Below are 26,050 nucleotides of genomic sequence, written 5' to 3' on the forward strand. Positions count from 1 at the left end.
CTGCAGCTTCAGATCTTTTATGGGGCTCATTTGAGGCTGGGGACAGGCTCAGGCCGCAGTCTCATCTCAAAAAAGGGTTAAGGTGCTCATGTATTCTGTGGACCAGATCAGTCCATCACATGAAGAGGGAGCTCAGACGTTATTTGAAGAAATATGTTAGTTGAATAATTGCAGTAGTCTTGCGTGCCACTAAGAGAGCTGTATAAATATTTCAGTTTTTGTTTACTTAATGAGGCTTCAAAAATACCTCACGTCTAGACATCTGACAGTCTAGAATTTTGGTAGCATTTGATGTTTGTCTTGAGCCAGCATCTTCTTTGGTTCTAAGAGGTCTGGTTCATGAGACTTTGGTGTGGGGTGTGTTTCTTGTTCTTACTGTCAATTTTAAATTTAAGTTGGTCTTAGAAACTGCTGTAGAGTCAAGAATGTTTTTCATCTTGCTAATATTTTATATAGAGGTGGACTAATGTTCCCATTCGGTATTGAATAAATTGAGAACTACTGTTAAATTTCATCTTTACTCATACGTTAAATAATTAATTTTAAAAGTATTTCAGTCTTTTTTTACAAGTTAAAATTGTTCTCTTAGAAATACTTGCCTTTTTAGCTATAATACAAACAGTAATCTGCAGAAGCAAGTTTGAATTTTTCATAAATGGTGATAAATATAGTTAAGTATTGTTGGGTTTTGTATTATACCAGTCAGTTAAATTTCAGCACTACTTTTAATTAATGTTAATAGATCCATCAGTCCCAGAAAGATCTGTGATATCAGATTGAACTAACCTAAATTCCAAAGTAGGTCAGTGGGTCAATAGGTTAGGTTAGTTAGAAAAGGGTTTATTGTGGTTTCCATTTTTTTTTTTTTTATAGCTACTTTATTTATTTATTTATTTATTTATTTTTGGCTGTGCTGGGTCTTCGGTTCGTGCGAGGGCTTTCTCTAGTTGCGGCAAGTGGGGACCACTGTTCATCGCGGTGCGGGGACCGCTCTTCATCGCGGTGCGCGGGGCCTTTCACTATCGCGGCCCCTCCCGTTGCGGGGCACAGGCTCCAGATGCGCATGCTCAGTAGTTGTGGCTCACGGGCCCAGCTGCTCCGTGGCATGTGGGATCTTCCCAGACCAGGGCTCGAACCCGTGTCCCCTGCATTAGCAGGCAGATTCTCAACCACTGCGCCACCAGGGAAGCCCGTGGTTTCCATTTTTTAAGCCCAGGTTCTTGAGTTAAACCTTTTTAATGAATAATTTAAAAATTATCAATAATTAGATGAAATTTAAAGTTTTTTCTTTAAGTTACATGAACAGTACATAGGGAAATAGTCTCTGTTACTCATGTTTTTTAATAGTAATGTGTTACTTTGTTACTCATGTTTTGTTCTCTGGAATGGATAACATGTATCTTAAGTTTTTATGGTAGCCAGGGCTCTAGTATTGGACAATTAAAAGAAAACAAACATTAAAAAGGCAGCAGTTAAGTTTTTCTGATTATAAAATAATACATGTTCTTGGAAAAATTTTAGAAAGTGCTAAAGAAAAACTAAAAATGGAAAAAATCCATAAGCAAATTACTCAGGAATAACAACAGTTGGTACTTAAACATATTTGGATTTATGTTTGATACATTTTAATGCCACTGTTAACTGCTGTTGGATGTTTAAATCTTCCAAGCTTTACTATTTTAAATAATAGTGCAATGAATATAAAACTTTGGCTACATCTCTGATTATTTCCTTTTTTTTTTCAAAATGAAATTACTAGGTCAAAAGATGTAAGTGCTTGAAGTTATTGACACTTCTCACCAAACTTTTTTGAAGAAAGGGAGTCCTAATTTACTCTCTTAAAGCATTGTTCAGTGTCTGTTTCATATCTCCATCACCAAACTTATCAAACTGTTATTAAATGTAATAGACACTTTAGAGTCATTTTCTTTTCCACAGTGCAATGTTGACATTGTCAACTTCTTAAAGCACTCTTTTCCTTTAATTTTAGTGACAAATAATCCTTCCTGGCTTTCTTCTATATCTTTGGTCCTTTTCCATCTAGTTGATACTATTTTTTTTTTTTTTTTTTTTTTAAAGTTAAGATTCTTTTTTTTTTTTTTTTTTAATTTATTTCTTTATTTATTTTTGGGTGTGTTGGGTCTTCGTTTCTGTGCGAGGGCTTTCTCCAGTTGCGGCAAGCGGGGGCCACTCTTCATCGCGGTGCGCGGGCCTCTCACTATCACGGCCTCTCTTGTTGCGGAGCACAGGCTCCAGACGCGCAGGCTCAGCAATTGTGGCTCACGGGCCCAGTTGCTCCGCGGCATGTGGGATCTTCCCAGACCAGGGCTCGAACCCGTGTCCCCTGCCTTGGCAGGCGGACTCTCAACCACTGCGCCACCAGGGAAGCCCTAGTTGATACTATTATTAACACTAATCATACTTAAAATTTATTGAGCATTTGCTGTTTTCTATATACTGTCCAAATGTGTAACATAGTTAATCCTCAAAAGAACTCTATGTGGTAGGTACTACTATTATCTCCATTTTAGAAATGAAAAAAATGATGCACAGAGATTTAGTGACTAGTCTCAGACTCACAGCTAATAAAGGGGCTGGTCCATAATTCACACCCAGGAAATGTTTCTAGAGCCATTTCTTTACATTGTTTTTCTGCCTCCTCCCCATTTTACTAGCTACTCTTCTGCCTGTCTGTAAAATATTAATTTTTCATCAGGTTTCAGTCTTAGCCTTTTTTTCCCTAATTTTATATGTTTTTCCTAGAGAAGCCCATCTAATCATTATCTTTAATTTACCTATTTACATTGATGGCTCCCACTTTACATCTTCACCCAGTTCTTTCCGGAATGCCAAACCCACATTTCCAACTGCCTACTGGACATTTTTCCTCTTGCATGTCCCATAGATATCTTAAACATAACATGTCTAAAACTGAATCCATCATTAAAAGTGTTTGTGAGGTATTTGTTACATAGTGATTAAGAGCATAGTTCAGGCTAAACTGTCAGGGTTCCTATCTTAGCTTTACTGCTGATCTTGGCCAGCTTACCTGTTCTCTTTGTGTTTCAGTTTCTTCATCTGTAAAATGGAGATAATAATAGAGCCTACCTCATATGATTGTTGAGTCTTAAATGAGAGAAAACTTTGGAGAGTGCCCAATACGTAGTAAATGTTCAATAAATGTTAGCCACTGCTTTCAACACCTTTCCCTCCAACTACCCTCCAACTTACTCCTCCTGTGTTACCTATCAACCCACAGACGTGTCCAAGCCAAAATCTGAGTGATATTCTTGACTGCTTCCTGCCCCCAGCTTCTGTTAATCAGTCACCAGATTCTGTCTAGTCATCTCAGGATCTATTAAATTTCCTATATTTCTTTCTATAATCTCTGCTTCTATATTATTTTACCTGAACTATTATAATGCTCTACTTCTACTAGTCTCTCTAATTCTAGTCGAGCCTCCTTCCATTCCATTCTCTGTGTTGTAGCCAGTATGATGGTTCAAAAGAACAAATGTCTATTAATGTCACTTTCCTGCTTAAAACCTTTCAATGTCTTTGTTGAGGGGGCGGGGGTGTTGGGAGTTACCTTCATGTGACCTTTCACGATCTACTCACCTCACCATTATCATCTCTTACCACAACCTCTGTTACCCCCTGTCCTTAGGTTTTTGCCCTAATCATAGGAAACTACTTGTAGTATTCTAAAATCACAGTTCCTTCTCATGTCTTCAGACCTTTGCATATACTGTTCTTTTGGTATAGATCAAATTTCTCTATCTCTTTGCCTGGTGAACTGTTATTTTATTCTTCACATCTCAGCTTACGTATATCAGTTCTCCAGGAGGCTTCTTTAACTTCTTTGTCACTCCCAGTGTGTGCAGAGAGCACTTTGTGGGTTCTCTGGGAAGTGCCTCAAATGTAGTGGCTGTGTCTATTTCACCATTTCCAAACTACAGTCAGCGTCGTATCAGACACTTACTTGTATTGGTACTCAGTAAATATTTGCTGAATGATAAATATATGAAGTAGAATTTTTAAGGAATCACTAATATTTAACTATAATATGTTTTTACTTACGTTTCTTTGATTTCTAGCCAGGAATAATTTTTACATTTATTAGCCGTTTGTTTTTTTCGTGGCTCCTCATTTAGTTATACTCTGTTGTTTGTTTGTTTGTTTGTTTTTAGCTGGGTTTTAACCTTTTTTCAGATAACTTTTAGAGACCATTATATGATAAAAATATTAACCTTTTGAAGTGCTGCAAATATTTAAGCCTTTTATTTTGGTTTTAAGGGGGAGTTTCCATTTGTGTTTATCTGGTTAATAATTGGTATCCCTATATATTATATCCTTTAGTCTTCACAACAGTTGCCTTAGGTAAGAAATCTGAGGCTTAGGATAACTAAGTAAATTGTCCAAAGATTTTCATCCATGCTTTTCTGACTGTAAACTCATGGTCTTAACTTCTATACTTACTCCTCCAGCATGCTGGATTTGTTAGGTGCTTTAACTCTGACGAGTAACTCGATCCCAAAGTACTTAAAACCAAGTAGGACACTAGGATCTGCATCTGAATTTTGCTTCATGCACATTTTAGGAATTAAGTTCTATTGCTCTGGTGTTTTTGACTCAGACCTCTTACTTTTATTTGAGTCCGTAATCTCCAGGGATTTTTTTGTTGTTGCCATCAAAAAAATCCCTTTTTGTACTAAAAAATACCCCCTCTTTTTTTTTTTTGCTATCAAAAATATCCCTCCTTCTTGCTGTCATATTACATATATAGCAAATTCTTGGTTTTTAAAAAAAATTCTAGAATGGACATTGGATGGGTCAGAAGCAAAGTATGAGGGTAAAGTTTTGCATTAACTTTGGTGTGGCAAGGTTGGGTTGGTCTTGGTTAATTCAGTTATTCACAATGATTATTGAGTTTTTAGTATTTGTCAAATATTCTGACAGGTCCTAATAATAGATGAATAAGTGAAGCTTCACTCCTGCTTTGAAGGAGCTCATGATTTAGAAGAATGTTAAAAATGAGAATGTTATAGTGATATCTCAGTTCTACAATGAGAAATAGTAAGAATACAGCAATTCCTGATTTTCCTTGTTAGTGAAAGAACATTTCTATCCGAAACTGACAAGTTCCTGAAGTTCTTTCCACACCAGAAATTTTACCTTTTGATTAAATTTATTCCTAAGTGTTTTATCCTTTTGATGCTGTTATAGATGACATTGTTTTCTTAATTTCCTTTTCAGATTGTTTTGTTTTTAGTGTATACAGAAATGCAACTGAGTTTTGTATATTTATTTTGTGTCCTGCTATTTGATGTTTATTAGCTTTAACAGTTTTTTTTTGCTAGACTCTTTAGGGCTTTCTACATATGAGATCATGTCATCTGTGAAGAGACATAATTTTACTTCAAACTTTCCAATTTTGATTTCTTTCACTTCTTGCTTAATTGTTCTAGATAGTACTATGTTGAATAGAAGTAACGAGAGTGGCCATCCCTGCCTTGTTCCTCTAATCTTAGAGGAAAAGCTTTCCATTTTTCGCTGTTGAGCATGATGTTAGCTGTGGAGCTTTTCATATATGGCTTTTATTATCTTGAGAAAATTGCTATCTATCCCTTGTTTGTTTAGTGTTTTTACCATGAAAAGATATTGAATTATGTCAAATGCTTTTTCTGCCTTAATTGATACGATTGTGTGATTTTAATACTTTGTTCCTTACTGTGGTGTATCACATTAACTGATTTTTGTATGTGGAACCGTCCTTGTACCCCAAGGATAAATCCCATTTGGTCATGGTGTATGATCCTTTTAATATGCTATTAAATTTGGTTTGTTAAAATTTTGTTGAGGATTTTTGCATCTATATTTATCAGGGATATTGTAGTTTTTACTTGTGGAGTCTGTCTGGCTTTGGTGTCAAGGTAATGTTGGCTTCACAAAATAAGCTTGGAGGTGTTTCTTTCCCTTCAATTTTTTGGAGGGGTTTGAGCAGGATTGGTGCTAATTAATTCTTCTTTACATGTTTGGTATGATTCTTCAGTGAATGTTTGGTCCTGGCTTTTCTTTGTTGGGAGGTTTTTGATTACTGATTCAATTTTCTAATTAGTTATAGGTATGCTAAGATTTTCTGTTTCTTCATGATTCAGTCTCGATAGGTTCTATATTTCTAGGAATTTATCTGTTTCCTCTAGATTATCCAGTTTGTTGGCATTTAATTGTTCATGATAGTTTATTATGATCCTTTGTATTACTTGGTATCAGTTGTAATGTTTCCTCTTTTTGTTGTTCTTTGCTAAAAACACTTTTTTTCTGCTGTTTTATTTATGCTCTATTTTGTTTCTGCTTTAATCTTTATTATTTCCTTCCTTCTGCTAACTTTGGGCTTTTTCTAGTTCCTTGAGGTATAAAGTTAGGTTCTTTATATTTGACATCTTTCTTCTTTTTTAATGTAGTATTTACCACTATAAACTTCCCTCTTAATGATGCTTTTGCTGCATCCCATAAGTTTTGATGTTTTGTGCTTTTGTCTCAAAATATTTTCTAATTTCCATTTTGATTTCTTCTTTGACCCATTGATTGTTCAAGAATGTGTTTAATTTCTACATGATTTGAATTTTCCAGTTTACCTTGTACTACTGATTTCTAGTTTTATTCCATTGTGGTCAGAAAAGATATTTGATAAAGCATTTCAATCCTCTTAAATTTGTTAAGACTTGTTTTGCTACCTGATGTGATCCATCCTGGTGAATGTTCCCTGTGCATTTAAGGAAAATGTGTATTCTGCTCCTGTTGGGTGGAATATTCTGTTAAGTCCATTGGTCTGTAGTGTTGTTCAAGCCATCCGTTTTCTTGTTGATCTTCTCTGTCTAGGGTTCTGTCCATTATTGAAACTGGGGTATTGAAATTTCCTACTGTTACTGTGTTGTTGTCTGTTCCTCAGTTCATTTCTGTCAATCTTTGCTACAAATATTTGGGTGCTTTGATGTTGGGTGTATATATATCTATAATTGTTATATCTTCCTGATAAATTTGACCGTTTTATTATATAATGTCCTTTTTGTCTCTTGTGACAGTTTTTTACTTAAAGTCTGTTTTGTCTGATGTAAGTATGGCCATTTGTGCTTTCTTGGTTACCATTTGCATGGAATCTCTTTTTCCAGTCTTTTAGTCTCTGTGTGTCCTTAAATCTAAAGTGAGTCTTGTAGATAGCATGTAGTTGGATCTTGTTTTTTTAATCCATTTACCTACTTTGTCTTTTGACTGGCAACTTTAATTCATTTGCATTTAAAGTAATTACTGACAGGGAAGGACTTACTGTTATTTTGTTCATTGTTTTTGTCTGTCTTGTAGCTTTTTGTCACTTTTTTCCTGTCGTGTCTTTGTTTGTGTTTCATTGTTTTCTTTTAGTGACATGCTTTGATTCTTTTCTCAATTTACTTTTGTGTATCCTGTATAGATGTTTTCTTTGTGCTTACCATGGGTCTACATAAAACATCTTATAGATTTAACAATCTATTTTAAGCTGATAACAATTTAACTTCAGAAACTCTGCTCTTTTACTTCACTCCCCCCACCACACTTTATCTCTGTCACAAATTGCATCTTTTTATATTCATTATATATGAGTATTCATTAACACATATATGTGTGTATTCATTAACATATTTTTATAGCTGTACTTATTTTTATACTTTTGTCTTTTAACTTCTATAGTAGAATTAAAAGTGATTGTTGTAGTTTTTTTAATTTTTATTTTTAAGTTATTTTCTTTTAGAGACAATTTATAGAGTTTAGCATTTGTTATATATTGGTTTGGCCAAAAAGTTCATTTGGATTTTTCCATAAGATATTACAGGAAAACCCAAACAAACATTTTGGCAAACCCAATATATTTTTGTGACAAAGTTATAACTTTTGTTATGTTTCAAAATTATTTTGAAACCTTTTTCATGATAAATGTCTGTATAAGTTGAGTAAATCTAACACATGTTTTTCTTGTTTAAACAGAATTCTGAGACTGATGGTCAGCCATACAGAAGAATACATTGAACTTACAGTTTTCTGAAGAATCAGTTCAAAAGATCCCCAAAATACAAAAGGTAATGAAAGGGTTGTATCTTGGAATGTACTTTGAAATGACACTTGCCCAGGAAAATGGGAATTACAACCAACTTAAAAGATTTGAAGATACTGACATTAAGAATTTCCTCAATGAGGACTTCCCCAGTGGCACAGTGATTAAGAATCCTCCTGCCAAGGCAGGGGACATGGGTTCGAGCCCTGCTCCAGGAAGATCCCACATGCCGCGGAGCAACTAAGCCCATGTGCCACAACTACTGAGCCTGCGCTCTAGACCCCAAGAGCCACAACTACTGAGCCTGCGGGCCACAACTACTGAAGCCTGTGCACCTAGAGCCCGTGCTCCACAATAAGAGAAGCCACTGCAATGAGAAGCCCACGCACTGCAACGAAGAGTAGCCTCCGCTTACTGCAACTAGAGAAAACCCGCGCACAGCAACGAAGACCCAACACAGCCAAAAACAAATAAATAAATTTAAAAAAAAAAAAAAAAAGAATTTCCTCAGTGAAATGCCCCAACCTGATATCCTTACAATAAAGTTCACAGGATCCCATCCTTAAATATGAGCTGTAGCCAAAGATCACTAGACATTTTAGGAAAGCCTCTTTTGTGAGAGTCAAAGACCAAACCAAAATAGAAAATACCAAGTTAGGGGAAATGGAGACCAGGTAGGCAGGTAAAAATGGAAAGAAACACAAAACTGTCATTTAATAGTTTGAGAAATAAGAGGAGATGCTAAATCCATGAACATGAGAGAGAAAAAAATAAGAAATTAAATCAGAAATGGAAAACTCAATGGAAGGGCTAAAAAATGATACTGATGTTGAAAGTTAAGCAAAGAGAAAATGAGAGAGAAAAGATAAGAAAATTGGGGCATCTGTCCAGGATCTCCAATGTTAAAAAAAACAGGAGCTCTAGAAAGAGAATAGAGGGACTAGAGGGGAGAAATACAGAATAGTGAATGATTCAGCAAAACTCTCCAGAAATTAGAGGACACACATTTCCAGGTAGAAAGAGCCCATAGAGTGACCAATGCAGATATGAAAATTAGTCCAAAATAGGGCATATAACTGTTAAATTTTGTTAAACATAAAACTACATCTCTGATAGTTTAGTCCAAGATCTTTTCTCTACTTTTCCAGCCAGTTGATAGACATGCTATATTTAAGGGAGAGATAAAGAAAGAGCTTCCAGAATAAGAAAAATAATAGGCCACATATAAGGGATCAGTAATCAGAATGGCTTTGGACTTCTTGATCCCACACTGGAAACTAGAAGACAGTGGAGAAGGGTGTCTCCACTGAAGATAGAAGGGAAAAATGATTTCCCTTCATAATTCTGAGGGAAAAATGATTTCCAACTCAGTATTCAGAATCTAGCTAGACTGTTGATTAAGGATAGACCAGTGCCAGTTTTAGACTTGTGATGTCTCAAAAAAATTTATCTGCCATGTTTCCTTTCTTGGGCAGTTAATGTAGGAGGTACTCAACAAAAATAAAGAAGTAAATTTTAAAAATGAAGCCGTAGGATACAAGAAACAGGGAATGCAACTTACGTAGAGACCCAGGAAATCACCAGGATGATAGTGAAGAGTGATCCCAAGATTACAGCTGGTCACCAATGATAGTTATCCATTCCCAGTAGGGGTAGGTCAGAAGGTGCCAGGAGAAATAGCTGCAAGAAGATTAAATTGGTAGAATCTCTAATGTATTTGAAAATATTAAGAGTAGATTTAGACAAGGAAGAGTTTAGGGCTGAATTGTAAGTATGTATTTAGAAAACCAGGTAAATAACAAAACAAAACAATGATTAACTCTAGGGAAAGCTATTCCAAAAAAAAAATTGTAGTATACCATATGGCTTAACTGTGAATTGTATTTACAGAGTCATAATAATGTTAACTCTGAATATAACCACCTAGCCAAAATCACGGTATTGGAAATTTGGGCAAGCGTGCATGTATATGAGGTAAGGATGGGGGAGTCAAAGCTAAATTATTATTTTTTATAGTGGAATTCAGTAGATGATGGCTTAAAAAAAAAAGACACTTTAGAGAGCAAAAGCAAGCACTTTTAATAATTACATTGGGGACAGCTCAAATAAATTGGGAGTGTATAGGCATCCTACCTAAAACAGAAGGAATCAAGAAGTAATAAAGTAAAAGTTATTAGAGATAGGGAGTTAACTATCAAGGGAAACAGTTAAAGAGATGAAAGTGATTGAAAGTAGGAAATGGGGATCAGAAGACTTCTGATTTTTTAAAAAGTCTTGTAAGACTGGATACTTTAAACTCTGAACAAGTATACATTTGTGAAAATAAACACTTAAGTTTTAAAATGAGAGAGCGGAATGAATTAAAGATGTTGAAACACCAACTGTACACAACAACTCTGACAAGTGGTTTTTCTGTGAAAGGGAGCAGAAAAGGAGGGCTGTCCCTGAAGGGGGTTGCTGGGTCGAGGAAGTTTTTGTCTGTGTTTTGTTTGTTTTTTTAAGGTAAAATACTAAGATGTTGATAGAATATTCCAGTTATAGAGGGAGAAATTAGTGATGTAGAAATGGAAAGCTTTGAGAAGTGACAGCAGGTGGGATTCAGAGGACAAGATACTGATACTGCATAATTTATTTTTAATGCAGAATGTGTTATATTGGATGTAAGAGTCCTTTTCCAAAGATGGACTGGCAAGCACTGAGATTTTCTGTTAATTATGTGTAATGTTGCATGCTGAATTTAAAACATACCTGCTTCCATATTTTGCAAAGTTTGAATTGCTTAGAAGGTTTGTTAGTTAATACCTGCCCATGTGATAAATGTTTTAAAACTTGTTTTTAAAATGATGTTTATTAAAAAAAATGCCATCCTGCCCTCCACTGTGATAAAATAGTAATGTGGTGCTTACTCAGCTGGGAATTCATATCATTGAATTTGAGCTCAAGTTGCTTAAGTAAAGGAGCATTTGATTCCTAGCAGTAACTTGATCCTTTATCATTTCATTTGCTCCAATGACTGTAACTGATCCTTTTAAAGACAGATTATTTCATACCATAGTGGTCTGTTAATATCAATATTTAAGGAAAAAGACTTTTAATAATATTTAATCTGTATTAGATCATCTACTTGAAATTCCTTGCTATGAGTAGGGACATCGCATGTCTTCTAAAAATGACTCCTTAGAATCTATGGATGAGCAAGTGTGACTCTGCCTAGTCTTTTTTGTACTGAAAGTGTGAGTCCTAGGATAGACCCCACACAAGACCTTTGGCTGCTCCCACATTACCACTTTGTTTTGTTAAAGTTAATTCGACACCATGTAAAGAAGTCAAGAGGAATCTCCTAACAGTTGCTTTAGAGTACTTAATTGGGCCTATTTCACTTCTTCCTTTATCTTTCCCTTAAATATAGCATGCCTATCAATTGGCTGGAAAAGTAGAGAAAAGATCTTGGACTGAACTATCAGAGATATAGTTTTATGTTGTTCAGTTAGCTGGACAACAAATAGTGTTTGGAAAAATATTGTTAACCAACAAAAGTAAAATAGCTTAATAAAGCATCAGTCTATCTTCTAACGCGTTTTGGATTCACTTTCCTTATAGTCAGCATGGCCTCTCCTATATAGTATAAGTTCTTATTCTTGGGGTCTTTTTTTCCCTCTAGTTTGCCCTATTTCTACCTTCTGATAATTAAACAAGCATATACTTGCTGCCATATAAGGCTCAGATCTGGTCTTTTAACTTTAAACTGAAACTGTTCTTTTTTTAATTCACTCAAATTGGCTGTGTTACCTTTGCATTGTTCTTTTTGTTCTAGTGATAGAACCAACCTCTGTTATTACCATGATGCTAAGTATGTCTGTTAGACCAGAGGGCTGTACTTAGGTGATCTTTAAAGTCTCTTCTAACTCTAAAATTCTGTAATTTTCTGTTCCATCTGCTGATGTTGACCCAGACACTTAAAATCACTATTTTATCCTGGAGTTAGTTCTTTTTATTTTTCCTGACTCCCCCACTCATTATCTTTTAAGAACTCTTAGCCCTTCACAGTTCTGCTTCTGCAGCCATAACCACATGGGCAACCCAGCATCATTTATCAAGAGTTATTCTCTCTTCCTCTCATGAATGTACATTTAAAAACAATGATAGAGTATTATAGAGTCTCATATCCTTTAATATTCTCTCATTTAGTTAGAGTTACACAATAATTTACACTATTTTCTAAACTTTAATTAAAAATAATTCTTATGCCTCAAAACTGTTAGGATATTTATTAGAGTTAAGGTGGTTATTCAATATTTAACTCATGACTATAAGATATAAGTATCTTATATGGGTAAAACCTGCTTTATACTTTAGCAAAACTGTATAGAATATAGAGAGATAAATTTTAGGCTTATGACTGAGTTTTAAAGCAGTAAATTTTAATCCCTTCGATGTGAGTATGAAACTTTATAATAAGGCTCTTCTCTGCTTGACTTGCCTTCACCCCTTTACCACTCCTGTTGTCTCTCACTTTATGCTCTAGTAATTAGAACTTTCACTTGTAATATGCCTACATTTTTCTCTAAAGAGAAAACTTTCTCAAATATGACACTCTCTCATAAATGCCTGTGCCTTTGCAAATCGCTTTTCTTGTGGCTTAGAATCCCTTCAACTATTACCTCTTCCTGTCCTTTAGTCTGTTATTTCTCAAACTTAAATGGTCATACAAATCACATGAAGACCTTGTTAAAATGTAGATTTTGCTTCAGTGGGACTAGAGTTGGGATCAAGATTCTGTATTTTAACAAGCTCTCAGATGATGGTGATGGTCTCTGGAGCACATTTTCAGTAACAAGAATCTAGACTGCCTAACAAACTCACTGCCATCAAGAATATTTCCTCTGACTGCCCCCCCCGACCAATATACCTTCATCATCCCTTTTATTATAATTACTTAGTTATCCATCTCCCTCTTTAATTGCAGATTTTTGCCTGTCGTGATTGTGTCTCTCATCCTTCTATTTCCAAAACTAACTATACTGTTTAACAGAAAGCAGGCTTTCAACAAATGTTTATTGCCCACTAGCTGGTGTTATTATAGCCTACTTACATAGGCTTACATATGTAGCCTACATAGTCTAATATATATACTGAATGTTAGGAGTGGCTTTTTAATTTCCACTATTTTGTTATAGAAAGAAAATGAATTGTGGTCTTCAGCTTTTTTTCCCCTGTTGTCCTTTTTTTAAAAGGAAAAAAAGCCTCAAATGTGCCTCAGCTAAGTATATTTGCTTGAAAATAATGTTATAGCCTTCAGTAGAAACAAAAACATTTTGAAGTCTCTATGAAAACATAGTGTTTCTCAAATTACTGTGTTTGTAGACATAAGTTTTTTAGAAAACTAATGACCATTTATTTTTCTTTCCACCCAAGGAGAAGTACAAATGTCTACTACAAGACGAAAACGTAATATGTTATGTTGTTTACCGTAAGCTGTAGTAAAATGAGCTCACTTGTTGACAGGTATGTTTTTAGAGACTTGTTTATTTTGAATTATATAAAGCTATTTAAAAAATTCACTATTAGAGTAATGGTCTATATCAAACTGATAAAAGGAGTATTATGCTTAAGCATAATTACTGTTACATTTACCTTCTGTACCGAGCAAATTTCATGTAATAGTAAGTTAGGTATATTATCTAGAGCCAAAGTCAACAGCATGTGGCTTGTGTTCTGAACGGATCTTGAACTGTAATTCTGAGTGATTTGGTCAGAACTGCTCTGAAATAAATTATGGCAATTGCAGATGTTTCCTTGGCACTTTGTGGAATCATCTGTCTCCTTATCTATTGGTTCTAACTTCAGCCCTTTAAGCATCTTAGCATTTGTGACTCATGAGAGGTGACTATAATTAGGATTTCATTAGTTGAAATTATAATCTTTAAATCTTACTATTGGGAAAAGGATGGGCCTCGTTTCTTTGATTTAAAGACTTTATTTTTTATTTTTTTACATTTTAACATGTCTGACATTGGGATTCATCTTACAATTGGCTTATAGTTTAATTGGTGGCATTTTTTTCTTTCATAGTGGCACATAAAATAGTAAGTCTTATAGTCAGTGGTGTCTTAAATTAGATGAAATACAGTACCAGTTTTTTAAAAATACCTGCTCTTTGACAGATAATGTACAGAGCACTTTTTATGTCTTACTTCATTTAACTTCACAATAATTCCATGAGATTTTACAGATGAGGAGTCTATAGGCCAGAGAGGTTAAATAACTTGTTTAAGGTCACATAGTAAGTAATAAGGTGGAGTTATGACTTGTATTGGTCTGACACTAAAGTTCCTAAAGTTCCTGTGCTTTTATTATAGTGTAATGTGTGATTCTTCCATAGGGGATTCTTTAAGAGTTTTGTAGCTAGAGTTGTGCACAGAAGTGACTTTGACATCTAGGGACAGCTTTCCTCCCTTTTCTATGAGGTAAATAGTGAAGGTATGTACTCTATCAGAGCTTAAGACTTAAGGGGCAAGGAGTTTCCTCAGGGAGGCCTGCCTGCCACTGCCATGGATGTGGGCTGTGCTATAGTTTCAGGTGGAATCTATGTGTAGTCTTTTCCTCAGAAAGGATGTTTCTTCACTACTCCTGAGAGATTAAATATGATTTTGGCATTATGCTTCTGAATGATTGTCAGTTCCCATTCTAGACAGTATGACCTGTAGGGACAACATCTGGGTGTTCAGACATAAAGCAGTGGTTCTTAATATGAGTTCATTATCTCTCTGAATATCATGAAAGTTATGGACTCTCTTCTCAATAATGTACATTTACATACAGAATTTTTTATAAATTTCATTGTATACATGGAACCCCAAAAGTCTACTCATGAACCTCTATGATACGAGATTTGTAGATGATCTCAGTTGTGGGGCTCGTAGGCACTTTATAGGCCACAGAAAGATGTGGTTGAAGTGAATAGTGAGTTCATGTAAAAGCTCATATCACTTGCAACTATTCACTATTTCCCCTTAGATTAAGGAGGTAGCCACCAGTGCTCTTGATTTCATTTGTTAGAATGCTCTTCCCCTTGGTCTTCCCATAACCAACCCCTTCTTATTACTTAGATCTCAGGCTCAAACGTCCCCACTTCAGCAAGTCCTTCGCTAACCACTCAGACTAAAGTAACCACCCAGTAATTAAAACATCACCCCTTTTAAAAAAAAATAAAATTCATACATTTTCATGTTGATTTGTTTCTTTCTACTAGAAAATAAGCTATATGAGAGCGGGGACCTGTATGTCTAATTAACTGCTCTGTAACCATGTCCAGATCAGAGCCTGGTACATGAGTGCTAACAAATATTTGTCAAATGAATCAGTACTGAATGAAAATATATCAGTATAAGTTAATATGCTAGATATTGTGATGTTTCTGAGTGATTTGTGTTTTATAAATGTCTCAGAAAATATGTTTTTTAAATGTGCTACTATAATTAAAAATAATTTCAAGCGAATCATTTTATATAATGGCAAATATACTGACTTTCTATAGATTTTCACTGGTTACTAAAAGTTTGGAATAAGATATTTAACCTCTGGTAAAGTTAAATTCTTGTTTATTGTAATAAACTTTTTAAAATGTAAAACATAGTTGAACTTTGTCTATATGTGTTAGAAAACAGGTTGGTAGTTACTGAGTTTGAATTTATGCAATCCATAACTCTACAAAAATCCTAGGATATAACTGATTTGATTCATACGTTGTTTTAGTATTGCTGTTGCTTAGTGAGTCTGCCCTCTTATTTTCTCTATCCACTTTCTTTTTCTTTTAGAGACGATGGTAGTATTTTTGATGGGTTGGTGGAAGAAGATGACAAGGACAAAGCAAAAAGGTAGTTCAACTTCAGATGTAAAATAGTAAATAAATGAATAATAAATAAATGTAATAGTAAATCAGTGATTTCCAAAATCTATCTGCCTTAAGAACTTAGATATGTTAGAAAGGTGGAAGAGTTTAGAGTATCAGTATGTAGTTTATAAATTAAATAAAATTATCCTCTAAAAGTGCCCTTCTCACCACATTATATTATGGCACATAATATTTACATGACATCACTGGGGATGTTAGCCTTCGTCACTTGACTAAGGCAGGGTTTGCCTAGATTTACCATTGTAGTTACTATTTTCTGTTAACCCACTCTATTCTTTGGAAATAATTTATTTAGGATAACACACCTTCAGAGTAGGGATGGGGGAATTAAGCTTCACCTCCCATAGGAGGGGGTATCTACACATTTTTGAAATTCTTCTGTAAAAAAAAAAGTCTCTTTCCCATTTATTTATATCTCTATGGACTCATGTATATTTTGTATGGACTCATGATTTATTTTGTACTTTAGGTTATACTTCAGTGCTATGTTATTTATTCTGTTGCTCAGTTTGTTCCAGCTTTGGCCTTTGGGAGGTCTTTCAGGGTGGGCTTCTGTGTCTTTTGACATGCCTCCATTCTCCAACAGAAGGGAAAGTGGGTGATGGAGAGTGGGCGTGGTGGGGAAGAATTGATGGAGAGGTATCATCAAGTAGGTGACAGGATGGGATCTAGAGCCGTGGTGGTGATGGTGGGGGCTTGACCTTAGATACGGGCCTTGATGGTGATTACAGTATCAGGGGAGGGGTCCAGAGAGCATTGCAGCCAAGTTTGTAGTCATTGAGGGTAAGCAGTAAATACTTTATGGCTTTTTCCCAGCCACATTGAACTACTTGGGTGCTTAGACACGAGGGTAGAGAGTGTTGTAGCCTTACATACAGATACAAAAGATAAACATATAATAAGTAGTAGTTCCTAAATGTCTGTATTTAGCAAAATAAAAGGTACTGGGATAAGAAAAATATTCACATAACCAGGTAAACTGCTAAATTCTTAAATGAATGATTAAAATATATCTGGGAAGAAGATTTTGAGGAAAGCTATACAACTTTATTCAAGGAAATAAAAAGACCTGAATTTGAAGCTAAAAATATATCGGATAACTCCTTTCCTTTAACTTCAATCTAGTGGGGGAAGGTTCTTATAAAATATTTCAGGGTAGAGAGAAAGTCACTGATAAGGTGGGAATAATCAGTCTTGCCTGAATGAAGAGGGAGAACTTTGAGGAATTAACTTGGACAGATTTAAAGGCCAAGTTTAGAGATGGATAAGGTGAGCTAAGGGTATTCTGTTCGCAGAGACTTTGAAGGTTTGATCGTGTTTTTAGGGGACCAAAAATGCTATGGCTGTGGGAAACTTTGGAGAAAGAGAAGGCCTCATAATAATGCTGTCAGAATTAAATGGACCATGTTGAACGCTGACATCTGTGGCCTGTTACTATTGAGGTCATCACAAGGGCTGAGTACGTCCAACCTGAACGTAACATGAAATAAAGTTGCTTTAATGGGTGTGATCCACTGGTAGAATTGGCAGTGATATTTGATTTCTGTATATTTCTTATGCTGGAGTTAAGATGCCTGTTTTGAATTATTACTTCATGGTAACTGTATGATCCTGGGCATATTCTCTTTTATGCCTGAGTTGTCACACTTGTAACATGAAAAATAATAAAGTCTACTTTGTAGGAATTAAATGAAATTTCATATATGTTTCCAGTAGTGCCTAACTTATATACAACAAATAATGGTTCTAAATTTTACCCATGTCTTCAGATATTTCATATATAAATAATTCTCAGATGCTTATTTCCTACTTACTCCTTTCTAGAGGAATATAACTAGACCTGTATGTCTAACTTCCTCTAGTATGTGTCCTTTAAAATATCAAACAGGCAATTTCACCATATTTAAATTCTCCCCAAACCATCTGTCTACCGAAACTAATATCTCGTGTTATATTACACATTGATAAACAGCATTATCAGTAACTTGGGAATCCTCTTCGATTTTTCTTTTGCTTCCCCACTCCAAACTAAATCTGACTTACCTAGAATTGCTAGTTCTGCCTGTTAACCCGCAGACCCACACTGCTCTGTTAACACTGCCACTGCCATGGTTTATAGCCTAGGATATTGCAGTTGCCTCCTAAATGGTCATCTGGCCTCCAGTCTTGTTTGGCATACAGTAAATTTCCAGTAGTATTTGTTAAATGAATTTGTTTTGCCAAGCACTGATCTTTTCATTACTCTGGTGCTAGAATGGTCTTAACAAGCAGTTCTGTTCATGTCAGTCATTTCTATGCTTAAAACCTTTTCGTGCCTTCCCATGGCTTTCACTATTAAACTAAATCCTTTTGTGCAGCATAAAAACTTCATGATTTTTTCTTCCAGTACTTATTATTCCTAACTGCCACCCACCCTCCTCCCCCAACTCCAGCATAGCTGGGCACAGAAAGCTTGTACACTAGGTACACTTGGCCATGCTGAAACTACTTGTGATAGATGTGTGGCCCTTTTTTTTTGGCCACACACCGCACAGCAATGCAGGACATTAGTTCCTGATGACCAGGGATCAGACCCGTGCCCCCTGCATTGGAAGCGCGGAGTCCTAACCACTGACTGCCAGGGAATTCCCTGTTAGGTTTTTCATCTTTGTGCAAGTTTCCTGTGTCTGGAATTCCCTGCTCACACCCCGCCACCATCCCTTCTCACTTAGCCTTCATGACTCAATTCGGCACACTTAAGAGGTTCCATAGGTATTAGGTGAATTTCTTGAAAGGGCATCTTTCTCTAGTATCCCTAGTCCTTATTAGCACAGTCTCTGTCATTATAACAAAGCGCACTCAATGTTTGGTGAGGGAGTCAGTTAATTTCTGTTATGTTTCTTAAGAGGTTTGAACAGTTGTATTTTTTCCCAGTACTAATACAGAATAAATGCTCCTTCTTTACTGAAAAAAATTAAATTAATAGAATTATCCTCTGACTTTTTGGGATCTTTTGGGAAAGTAGTGTACTTTCTAAAATGGAATTCTAAAATCTGACTTCCCAAAGCAGGTAATTAGAAGTATTATGGAATGATTAATTGCTCTGTAAATAATTGTGTTTATCTCAAGAGTTCTCAGTGCAACTAAGAATTTGCTTCTAGTTACTGCTTCACATAGAACAGTGGGAATTATTCCTTTAGCACATATATTTTGAGCGCTTACTGTTTGTTAGGTGTTATGCTTAAGTGCTTAGATGAAAAACTGGGGCTCTGTTATCAAGAAGCCTACACCCAGTGGAGAGACAGCTATGCAAAAGAGTGGTTACAGCTCTGTGTTGGAGGCTGGGATGAAGGAATAAGAGGAAGAATGTGTGGGTAAGCCTGAGGGTAGGGAAATTTTCATTTTTAGATTTCTGTTTATAATTTAAAACTTACAGGAGATGGATAACTTTCTCCTATTCAATAATTTTTAATGATTTGTACTTATACATTATATGTGCTTTCAGAAACTGTATCTCAGTAATATTCATAATAACCTTATAAGGAAAATACAGATTCTTGGTAAATATTAGATTAAATAAAACCTGAGATTTGAATGTAGTTTGTCTTACTGATATTTTCATAAAAACATGTATGCCGAATGCTTAATATGTAAAAGTTTCTTTAGTGGTTAAACCAAGAAGAAAAATTATTGCCCTAATTAACTGTATATTGTTGGTAACCTAGAATATAAATATTTATTACCATCTGTATTGACAGAAGTACATGCTCTGTGGTTGTGTCTTTATTGAGCACTGTATTAAACTATTTGTGTAATTAAATGGACTGTTTGAAAACTGGTTATCTAATTTTTTATTTCAACAGAGTATCTAGAAACAAATCTGAAAAGAAACGTAGAGATCAGTTTAATGTTCTCATTAAAGAACTGGGATCCATGCTTCCTGGGAATGCTAGAAAGATGGACAAATCTACTGTTCTACAGAAGAGCATTGATTTTTTACGAAAACATAAAGGTACATTTTTAACTTTGTAAAATGGATTTTTTTTTTTTTGAATAATAACAGACTGTCTCTTAAAGCATAATGTGATGGAATCTTGGCAGTGATGGCTTGAGACTGTATGCTTCCTAACCATTTTTAAGAAAAGGAAATAATTGCCTTTTTAAAGATTTCCTGGTATATTCTTTCTTTCATTCAACAAACATGTATTTAGTGCCTACTAGTATATCCTAGATTCTTGTGGTGCGGGGTAACAGTCCTGGCCCTCAAGTAACTCATGCCAAGGGAGACAAACATATAAACAGCTAATTGCAATGCAAGTAATTATAATGTGAGTAGTGCTCGTAAACTGTAAACGTTGTGTGAGAACACAGAGGAAAGAATGTGTCAGGGAAGTCTTAACAGTTAATTTTTCAACTGAGTCTTCCTGTTAGCTTAAGAAAAACAGCACTTCATATGGAGGAAATAGCATGTGTAAAACCAGAGAAGCAGGGAGAGTTCAGTTTAACTGGAGCATAGTTTGAGTTGGAAAGTTATGGGTATATTTGAAAGAGAAGCAAGAGTCAGATCATGAGAACTTTATATGTCATTTTAAAAGATTGCTTCAGTGTATATTTAGGAAATAAATACTGTGTTTTAAAGTGATCATTTGTTAATCAAAGAAAATCACTTTGAGTAAATGTCATGAAAAGAAAATTTTAAAGAATGTTAAGTATTTTGGTACTTAATAAATGCTACTTAATAGAAAATAGGTGAAAAACTTGTAAAAGGACATTTCTTTTTCAGATGGAAATGAAACTGCAGAACTTCTCAGAAAGAGAATTTGTAACTAGTGCCTCTATTTCTTGCTAGCTCACTCTGTGATACATTACTAGCCTGGTTTATGCTCCACCACTGTTTAAAATTATTTTTTGTTAATTTCATTAATGCCATGACCCCCCCACACGCTCTGCTACCAATAAATCGGTAGCTTTTTCTTATATTTCATCCTCTTCTGCATCTCTGAAGCACTGGAAATTTTCATCCATCCTCCACTGGCTCCCTTTTCCCTTGGCCTGAGATACACTGTACTTCTTCATTCACCTCCCCCTCCCAGCTGAGCTAACTTCTTTCCTCTTTCTTTTTCTGCCCTCTGAACACGACATTTCTCAAGGTCTTGTCTTTTGTGCTCTTGCTTTCTCTATGCTCCTTCCCTTGGTTTTGCCTCTCTCTTAAACTACTAAATCTATATTTTTAGATGCAAACTTTTCCGTTTTTTTTTTTCCAGGTAACTTCTGGGTCTTTGTTTTATGTGTCCTCAGACTCAACGCATCTGAAGTTGAATTCATTTTCATTTGTCAAGTCATCTTTTTCTCTCAGCTTTCCTTTTTCCATTTTCACACCACTGTCCTTTCAATCCCCTGGGACTCAAACCTGAGAAGAGTTTTGCATTTTTTTCATCTTCTGTAGTACAGTATCACAGTTGCCAGTTTTGTTGATTATTCTCAAAATTGCTGGTCTTCATTTTTATTGCCACCATTATCATTACATTTTATCTCTACAAATAGTATTCTCACTAACTTCAGTGCCCCTTGTTAGATAGCACACTCATTCCTCAGACATTGTAGGAGTTCAGTAAGTGATTGTTGAATGAAATGAAATAATATACATGCATATTTATTTCCCCCTGACAATAGAGGATTCATTTTTGGCATTTAGATATTTTTTCAAAATTGGGTGTATGATTCTCACACCAAAAAAATTTACCTTAATTGAAAGGTAATTCTTATATACTTCTTACTCTAAAAATAAACCTGGGTTTAACTAAACTTGATGGGATTTGCTTATGGATTTAAGTCCTTTTTCCTGAATGTATATAATGTGAATTTGAAAAGCATGACTATGTTCCACAGAATTAGTAGCTATACTTCTCAGTTACTCTTCATATCTAGTATAGGCATTTCCAATATGCCAAATTTTGGGTGCCAATTTAATATGCTATATTTATATATCTGGTAATAGAAAAATCAAAACAACTTAGTCCATTTTTTTCACTGCAACGTAGAGTATATTTTGTAGAGTAAACTCTGTGACATAGATTTTAATTTTACTTGTTTGTTTTAATATGTCCACATTTAAAAATGGAAAAATATTACCTAAATAGTTCACATTTCATCGTTTATGAATAGTTTTCTCATAACTAAATCCATTAGAAGTATGTTGCAAGATAAACTGTAATTATTGTGTTAAAATGTGTGCCTTAAGCCAGGGATCTGCAAATTTTTGAACCACTAAGAAAACATACCAGAGGACACTAAGCAGGATTACTCTGGGTTTATTACTATAAAGTTTTTGCCTAAAATTTTATTTTAGTCTCCTTGATTAATTAAGAATAGAATACCTTAGACTGGAAAGAATCTTTCTGCCTGGCAATAGGCAGGCCTGAAGTCATTCTTTTTTTTAATTTTTTTTTTTTTTTGGAGTGAAATAAAGTCATTCTTTTTTAAAAGCAGACTGACTGATCTCCTTGGCTCCTTTCCTCCAGGTTCACGTCCGTATGTCTGCTCTAGGTGCTACCGTTTGAATGGCAAAGAAAGGAAGGGGAAAAAGAATATATTCCTAATGCTTGGTCTAATCTGCTTGTTCTGATTCTTGTTTGGTCATTGTGTAAAGCAGGAAGCAATCTCAGGCCTGTCAGCAACACAGGTTCTCAGAGCTCCCCAAAGAAAATCCAAAGAAAATCCAAAGAGACTGGTATTTTCAGGAGAGCAAATCTAAGGAGATAACTTGCTACATTAGCTCAAATATTTCATCATCCCCAAACTTGGACCTCCTGATAACCTACCTAGACCAATGAATGTTATTGACTATGGTTTAGAGTGGGAGAAGGGAAGGCAACTTGTAGGACTTTTGTACCACCACCCTCTCCCTGTGTGTGGTTGGACTATACCGCTAATGTGTCAATCTGTTTACAGAAATCACTGCACAGTCAGATGCTAGTGAAATTCGACAGGACTGGAAACCTACATTCCTTAGTAATGAAGAGTTTACACAATTAATGCTAGAGGTATGTCCAGATTTAATTTTTGAAAAGTTTTATTTTCCTTAAAAAAGAAATCACAGGGGTTACCAATTTTAGTATAGTTTTAACAATATTAATTTAATATTGAAAAATCTTAATTCGGTGTAAGTCAATCAACTATCTCTTCAGTTAAAATTAACTGATATAAGTATTGTAAGGAAATAGTACTATGTGGTAAAATAATGCCAAATCTTTGTGGTTTCAATATCATCTGAATTTTTGAGAGGCTTAATAAAAGTCAGAAACCTATAACTACCAAGTTCTCTACCTGGACCACAGTAACATTCAAATGAAAAATAAAATATATTATTCATCACATACTAAATATTATTATGAAATGTATTCTACTAGACAGTAGGATTTTTTTTAACAAATTAAAATCCACCTACACACAACATAAAATGGTAATAAATGAAGTATTTTGAAAATATTAAAATAATGAAATATACATTGAAAGGCAACTCTTCTCAATTCAAATAGAAACTTCTAAAACGAAATAAGTAGATGTTCTTTTGCAACAAAATTATTTTTGAAAATAATTCAGGTCATATTTGCTTAGAATTGCAAAACTTAATAACTCATACAATCAATTATAAAATCCACAAAAATTTTGAGTCACTCATACCTATCTATTTTACTTTTTTACTTTTTAATCATTTCCTATTTACATTAATAAGGTGTCATCTATGCACACAAAGTACGGAGTTCAGTATCAGACTTCCATGAAAACTTACAATAAGTTTACTTTGGTGGTAACAGTTAAGGACAAGAAAAATACATACTTTGGTATACTTTGGTGGTAACAGTTAAGGACAAGAAAAATCCATATACAGAAGAAGGTAGACATGGAAGAAGTAGAGGAAAGCAGTTGAGGTAGGAATATACAGAGGTTGTTAAATAATTTACATTTCTTATTCTGTTTGTTTGGGTCTGTTATTTTAGAACTTAAGCATTTTTCTGTGTGCTGTATGTATATGTAATAGCCATGTCTCAGGTGTCTTTGTATATTGACTAAAGCCTAAAGCAACATTATTTTGCAAATTAATGAACTATTTTTCTATTTATACTTTAGGTGGAACAGTTAATTGCTGGATTAATTAAGTCTTTACCTATTCAGCAGAAATGCTACCGTATGAAAATTTGTTGGAGTATAAATACATTGTATATATATTTAAAGCTGTGCTTAAAATCTGAAAAATAACTGAGCACTTTTCACATATTACCTCAGTGAATCCTTACAATAATCTTCTGAAGATAAACTATTTGTATCCCTTTCTAACTTTCAGATGAGGAAATTGAGGAACAAAGGGATTATGAAATTTGCTCAAAATAAAACAGTAATTAGCTTAGCTAGGATTCACTGCAGGAAGACTAGCCTCTGGTCCCTGTGGCCCCAGCCCTTGTGCCCACTGCTGCTCATGAGACTTCTTTTCAGTGAAGGCTAGCTGTGGCACAGGACTTCTGGCTTAGTAACCAGCAGTCAACTCTTTAACTTAGTGGACACTTAAGTTACAAACCAAATAATAGTTCCAATTTGGTTAAATTTTTTCTCCTCTTAAAAGTAGTTTGCCATTGTCCGAAATTGTCTCTTTAGATAGAAGTAATACATTTATGAAAGGGTACACACAAGCTAATGTCTATAACCACAAGAAGAAATCAACTCATTTAATTCCTCTTTAATTTTTTCTTTGATTATTTCTCAGTGTAATCATTTAATAAGATCTTCTGTGTTAATCATAAGCTATTTATGTACCCTGCTTTATTGGTATGAAAAATTTTTTATAAATTCATAAATTGATGTAATATCTACACTTAAGAATCTCAGCAAGGTAAATTACCTATTCACTAATAAGCTAAACGGAAAGCATTGTCCTCAAATTTTTCTTTACAATGAACAGATTTTTTAAATTAATTGCCAAGACACATGTAGTGCATATGTAGATAAGTGTTAAAAATAAAGAGTCTAGGGATTGTAACATTATATATAATATGCAACAGAGAAAATTTAAACAGGTTAATTTTGAAAATATAAATTAGTTGTCTCATGATTATCCTCACTGCTTTTAAAATTACATTCCTGAAAAATACTACATTTATTTATTTTCAATATGTCAAGCATATTTTTGATTTTTAGTGAATATTTACAACTACTAAGTAAATATGCATTTTAAGTTCATATTGCCAAGATTGAAGGATATGTATAAATGTGTGTACTGTAACCTGGGTCCAACTAACCTAGTTATGTTACTGTTCGCTGGTCGTATTGATGAGGTTATAGTTAGGCAGTCTGGATACCCTTTTCAGCAGAATTTCGGATGTAGGCTATATCGTAGAATGTTAGAGCTGCTAGTAGAGGAGTTGGGTCATTCAGCTCAACCTCTTCATTTTACGGATGGGGCCTGGAGAGGCTGCAGCTTGTCTGGTCAGATTGCTAATTAATTCAAGAACTCAGACTAAGATCTTAAAATTCACTTACACCTTATGTGTTGGCTGTCTTTCTCCATTCTTCCGTTGCCACCCATCCCTCTCCCTCTTGTCTCTGTTGCTTCAGGAAAATTTCTTGCTACCCTTGCTGGGGGTGTTGAGAGTAGCCAAGGAAATCAGGGCAGTTTAGCCTGACCAGACCTCTATGCAAAGTCATCTCTGTGTGAAGTCATCTCCCTGTAAGGAGTTCTTTTTCCTTGGCAGCTGGCAGCTCTCTCCAGTAATCTACAAGGGAAGGGCCAGTGCCCTGCCTGCCTCATCACAAGGTGGTTCTGTCCCCTTCCCTAGAACTTCCATCCAGTCTTCCCATATTAAACACCCACTAAGGAAACAGCGAAGGTTTACACAGGCCTTTTGTTGTGGGTAAAGTAGATGTCAAATAGGAAGATGAGTTTTAACTAATGAGCCCTTTCCCTCCTATCATACAACGTGGGCAAGGGATAACCTTCAAGGTCTTCAGTCTTGGTATGAGGATGTCCTTCTGTATCTTGCTCTTCCTTCCACATCTCTCGAGTCTTCCTCCTCAAG

General features: G+C 35.0%; 1 protein-coding gene across 12 annotated transcripts in view; it reads left to right on the forward strand.

Moving 5' to 3' along the window:
* Positions 1-26,050, forward strand: part of CLOCK (clock circadian regulator) — a 128,627-nt gene that overhangs the window by 57,883 nt on the left and 44,694 nt on the right. For all 12 annotated transcript variants that reach the window (XM_036853605.1, XM_036853598.1, XM_036853595.1 and 9 more), the window contains 5 exons: positions 8,020-8,111; positions 13,502-13,591; positions 15,904-15,963; positions 19,844-19,992; positions 22,932-23,023. In XM_036853605.1, coding sequence (XP_036709500.1) covers positions 13,545-13,591; positions 15,904-15,963; positions 19,844-19,992; positions 22,932-23,023 — 348 coding nt within the window. In that variant the 5' untranslated portion in view covers positions 8,020-8,111; positions 13,502-13,544. The remainder of the gene's footprint in view (positions 1-8,019; positions 8,112-13,501; positions 13,592-15,903; positions 15,964-19,843; positions 19,993-22,931; positions 23,024-26,050) is intronic.

This window comes from Balaenoptera musculus, chromosome 5 (genome assembly GCF_009873245.2).
Source record: "Balaenoptera musculus isolate JJ_BM4_2016_0621 chromosome 5, mBalMus1.pri.v3, whole genome shotgun sequence".
Taxonomy (NCBI): Eukaryota; Metazoa; Chordata; class Mammalia; order Artiodactyla; family Balaenopteridae; genus Balaenoptera; species Balaenoptera musculus.